At 41.3% G+C, this 3,879-nt stretch overlaps 1 protein-coding gene across 1 annotated transcript in view; it reads right to left on the bottom strand.

Moving 5' to 3' along the window:
- Positions 1-3,879, bottom strand: part of RAB4A (RAB4A, member RAS oncogene family) — a 34,893-nt gene that overhangs the window by 5,452 nt on the left and 25,562 nt on the right. The window contains exon 6 of the mRNA XM_012660350.1: positions 2,834-2,929. Within this exon, the coding sequence (XP_012515804.1) occupies positions 2,834-2,929 (96 nt within the window). The remainder of the gene's footprint in view (positions 1-2,833; positions 2,930-3,879) is intronic.

The raw sequence follows: 3,879 nt of genomic DNA on the forward strand, positions 1-3,879 counted from the left end.
AAGAATGATAATGGGATTTTGATAGGGATTGCATTAATTCTGTAGATCATTTTAGGTAGTATGGACATTTTAACGATATTGATTCTGCCAATCCATGAGCAAGGTAGGTTTTTCCATCTGTTTACATCTACAAGGAAACAATGATTTTTGAACCACATGAATGTATTACCCATTTAAAAAATTAAAATAAAGAAGTACTGCTGAAGAATCCAAATTTATACCCTTATTTTTTTTTACCTAAATATAATTACAATTTTGGTGATCTCAGAAGAAATACATTTTGAAAGTTTTATATGAGGCAAGTTATATCTGCTGCATTCATGGATACAACACTAAAGTAGCAAAGATATTTAAATAAAACCTCAGGTTGAGCTTAATAATACTCAACATCAAGCCAATTGTAACGATAAATATTTACCTTACAGTCTCTAACATTTTTCGTACCAAGCTTGGTAAATTTTTTTTTGTTTTCTGATCAAAAATTACAGAAGGATGAAGTGTCCCATTCCTGTGGAAACTCAACCCTCCCACCGTGTCCCTGGGCCCCCTCCCTCCCCCAGCACCCTCCTTTTCCCTGCCCTTTCCTTTCCCATCCTTCTCTCCTTCATCGTCCACCTCTCCTTCCCTCTCAGCATTTACACATGCTAGAATTCCTTCCAACATCCAAGCCTCTTAAATTAACCCCTTCTACCCTACAATGCCAGCATCCTCTCCACTTCCTGCTTGTTTCCTAGCTGGCAGCTACTCATCTTCTACCTTCACAATCCTGCTAAAACCGTTCTTGATAAAGGTGACGCCGCCTTCCTATCGCCCACCCCAACGTGTATTTTTTAGCTCAGTTTTTAGCTTAGAGACCTTCCTCTGACATTTAGCAATGAACACTCCTTTGACTTGCTTATAATTTTGGCTTAAATGACAACTACATTCCCCTGGTTCCCTTCACACATTTCTGACCATTTCCTTTTTAAATCTCTGTTGCAGGTTCCTCTTCCTCTGCTCGTCCTTCGTCTCCAGGGTTCTGCTCTTGATCACTGGTCTCTGCATCCAGGCTGCCCTCTGGATGGTCACGTTCTTGCCATGGTTTCAGCTACTTCTATATATTGATGGCTCCCTAATCCATATTGCCAGCCGGAACTCTCCCCCAAGCCCACTAGATAATGCCATGTGTCTGTTCCAGCGTTATTGCAGAAGCAAATTCAGAACAGAACTATCTTGACTCCCTTAGACTCCCTGCTTCTCCTCGGGCTCCACCTGGTCCCTCTGCCTAGCATCCAAGTATGACAGCTGGGAGTCACCCTTGGCTCCTCCTCCTCCTCAACCTCCCCCACCTAAAAACTAGTTGCCCCATCCTACCATTTGGCACATGCCTACTATTAGGCATGTTTATGCTATTGCCTAAAGATGTCTTAGATTCATCTATATCTCTTCATCTCTGCTTCTACGTTCCTGTTGAGTTTTTATCAGTCATTTTTTACTTGGATTACTCAAAAATGCCTTAACTGATATCCTGGCCTCCAGCCCTCTCTTCCTTTCAATCTGTCCTCAACATGACCACCTACTACATGACTGATGTCAAGTCACAACCTGATCACGTCACTCACCAGCTGACCCCACCTCCACCACTGAAGTGATTCTCAGTCTTGGCTGAACATTAGAATCACATGAGAGAACATTATAAAAATGCTGATGCCTAAACCACACTTCAGCTCAGTGAATTTAGCGTCCCTAGAGATGGGGCCTGAGATTACAGTTTTCCATGCATCCCAGGTGACTCTAGCACCCAGCCAGCATTGAGAATCGGTAACCTATAGGAAAAAGTTCTAGATCCTTGATGAGGACCACCAGCTGGCTCCTGCCTTTCTTCAACCTTCCTTCCTGCCACTCCCTCCTCCTCACTCCCTTGGCTGGCTCACTCTTCCTCATATTTTGAAAGTTTGAGCTCAGCCATCACCTCCTCCTGGAGGCCCTCCCTGACATTACCTCCACCCTCTGGGTAGGGTAGGCTCCCCTTCTCTGTTACGCCAGGAGCCTGCCCATCTCTCAATCGCTGTATCAGCCTCACAATATTATAATTATCTTTTGATTGTCTCCCATGAAAGACGGTTTCTTGAGGGCAAGAATTGTGATTCATTTTTGTGTCCCAGCACCTGGCAAAGAATAGGCACTCAGATATTTGGATGAATTAATTAAAAAGTGAATACCCACATGTGTTTGGTAATATTTAAATAAAAATCAACTCTAGTAAGGGACAACTACTTAGTATTTCATCAGTTGCCCACATTAGAGTTATTTCAAGTTATTTTTACTGAAGCAACAAATATAAGAACGAGGCATATTACAATCGAGGTGTGCTCAGTTAGCTTCAGAAGTAAAATTACTCCTGACGACACAGCTCCATGATGCCCAATCTGAAACCGCCAACATTACACGATTCACGCATTGTTCCTTTATGTGTGACCACTGGTCCAACAGAATTGGCATGCTGTTGACAGACAGTGGACAGAGGCCTATTCTTCCTCTTTTAAGTGAAGGACCCAAAAGAGACTGTGGTTCTAAAAGCAAACACTGGCTGAAACCTTGACTGCCCCTCCACAGTCGAGCTGGTTTGCTCGTCCCTTTCATCGCTGCGGAAACCATCCTGACGAGAGGGTCCCATGGCTTTCACCTCAGCCATGGGACACAACCTGCAAACTCGTAAGTGGCAGTTTTAGTTCGGCAGGTGCAGAGAGAATATTCTTTGACCAAATTGCTCCTGAAAATATTAAAAGGTGATATTACTGAGCTAGAGAGTAAAACATACAGATGAAAAGTTTATTAATGGAAAGGCTTTTACCTGATTCAATTTTGTTAAGTATTTTTCTTGCGCACTGTACAAAAGCCTCTTCCACATTCTCCCCTGTTAGTGCACTTGTCTCCAAAAACATCAGCTCTGAAATTGACATCAAACAAAATACAACACCATATTTAGAAGACGAATCATAATTTTCACTTACTGAAAAGCCCATTTAGCATTCTTAGAACAGCAGACAAAATATGACTTAAAACTATATAATTTTGTAAATATAAAATCAACATATGTCAATTATGTTTTCTAAAATGTTAGAAGCATTCTAACTTTTTCTCATAAGCAGCTGCTCTCTTGTGCTAGCACTTAATCTACTGAAGAGACAGAACAAGCAATGAGGTTCCCACAGCTGGAATGACTGTCCAGCAGGGGAGAAGGCGGCTGGCCACACGGCCCTGCCATCCATTTCAGGTAAAGAAGCAATTTCCTTGTTCACATAATCTGTATGTCACCACGAGTGCAATCCCTAAGTCTTCATACTTTTCAGGGGACTGTATTGCAATTGGTCATTCAGCCAGTGGAGGGGCCTTACATGAATTAATATTCCTTTTATCCAGCAGAGTGGCTGCCAGTCCTTGAAGAAAGGCCTGTTCTGCTTGCTCTCCTAGCAAACCACGACCTCTCCAGCCTCTTGCGTCCTTACTTGTAAAGATGTGGACCTTTGGGTCACATGAAAATTCCTTTTGTTCTTTTAACATTCTGAGCTTCTGTATTTCTAAACAGATTTTTTGAAAACTGTCATGATTCTGGCTTATGTGTTTCTCTCATGTTTACTTTCTTAGCAAGAAACTAGTCAGTTTACAAGAATGTAATCTGGTAATGTAATCCTAGATTCCCATCAAACACCGATATTAGGATATTCTAGTTCTTGATTGGTTCTAAAAATTAAAGTTATTTAAAATGTTTGAATTTTTATTATCCTGTTACCCATAAGCAACCAGTAATTTTATGTGGCATTTTCATGTTTTCTAATATGGAAATTCAGAGAAGTTTCATAGTCACTTATAACCAGATGACTTAAATTTAGAACAAGT

The sequence above is a fragment of the Propithecus coquereli genome, unplaced genomic scaffold (genome assembly GCF_000956105.1).
Source record: "Propithecus coquereli isolate 6110/MARCELLA unplaced genomic scaffold, Pcoq_1.0 Scaffold66, whole genome shotgun sequence".
Lineage (NCBI taxonomy): Eukaryota > Metazoa > Chordata > Mammalia > Primates > Indriidae > Propithecus > Propithecus coquereli.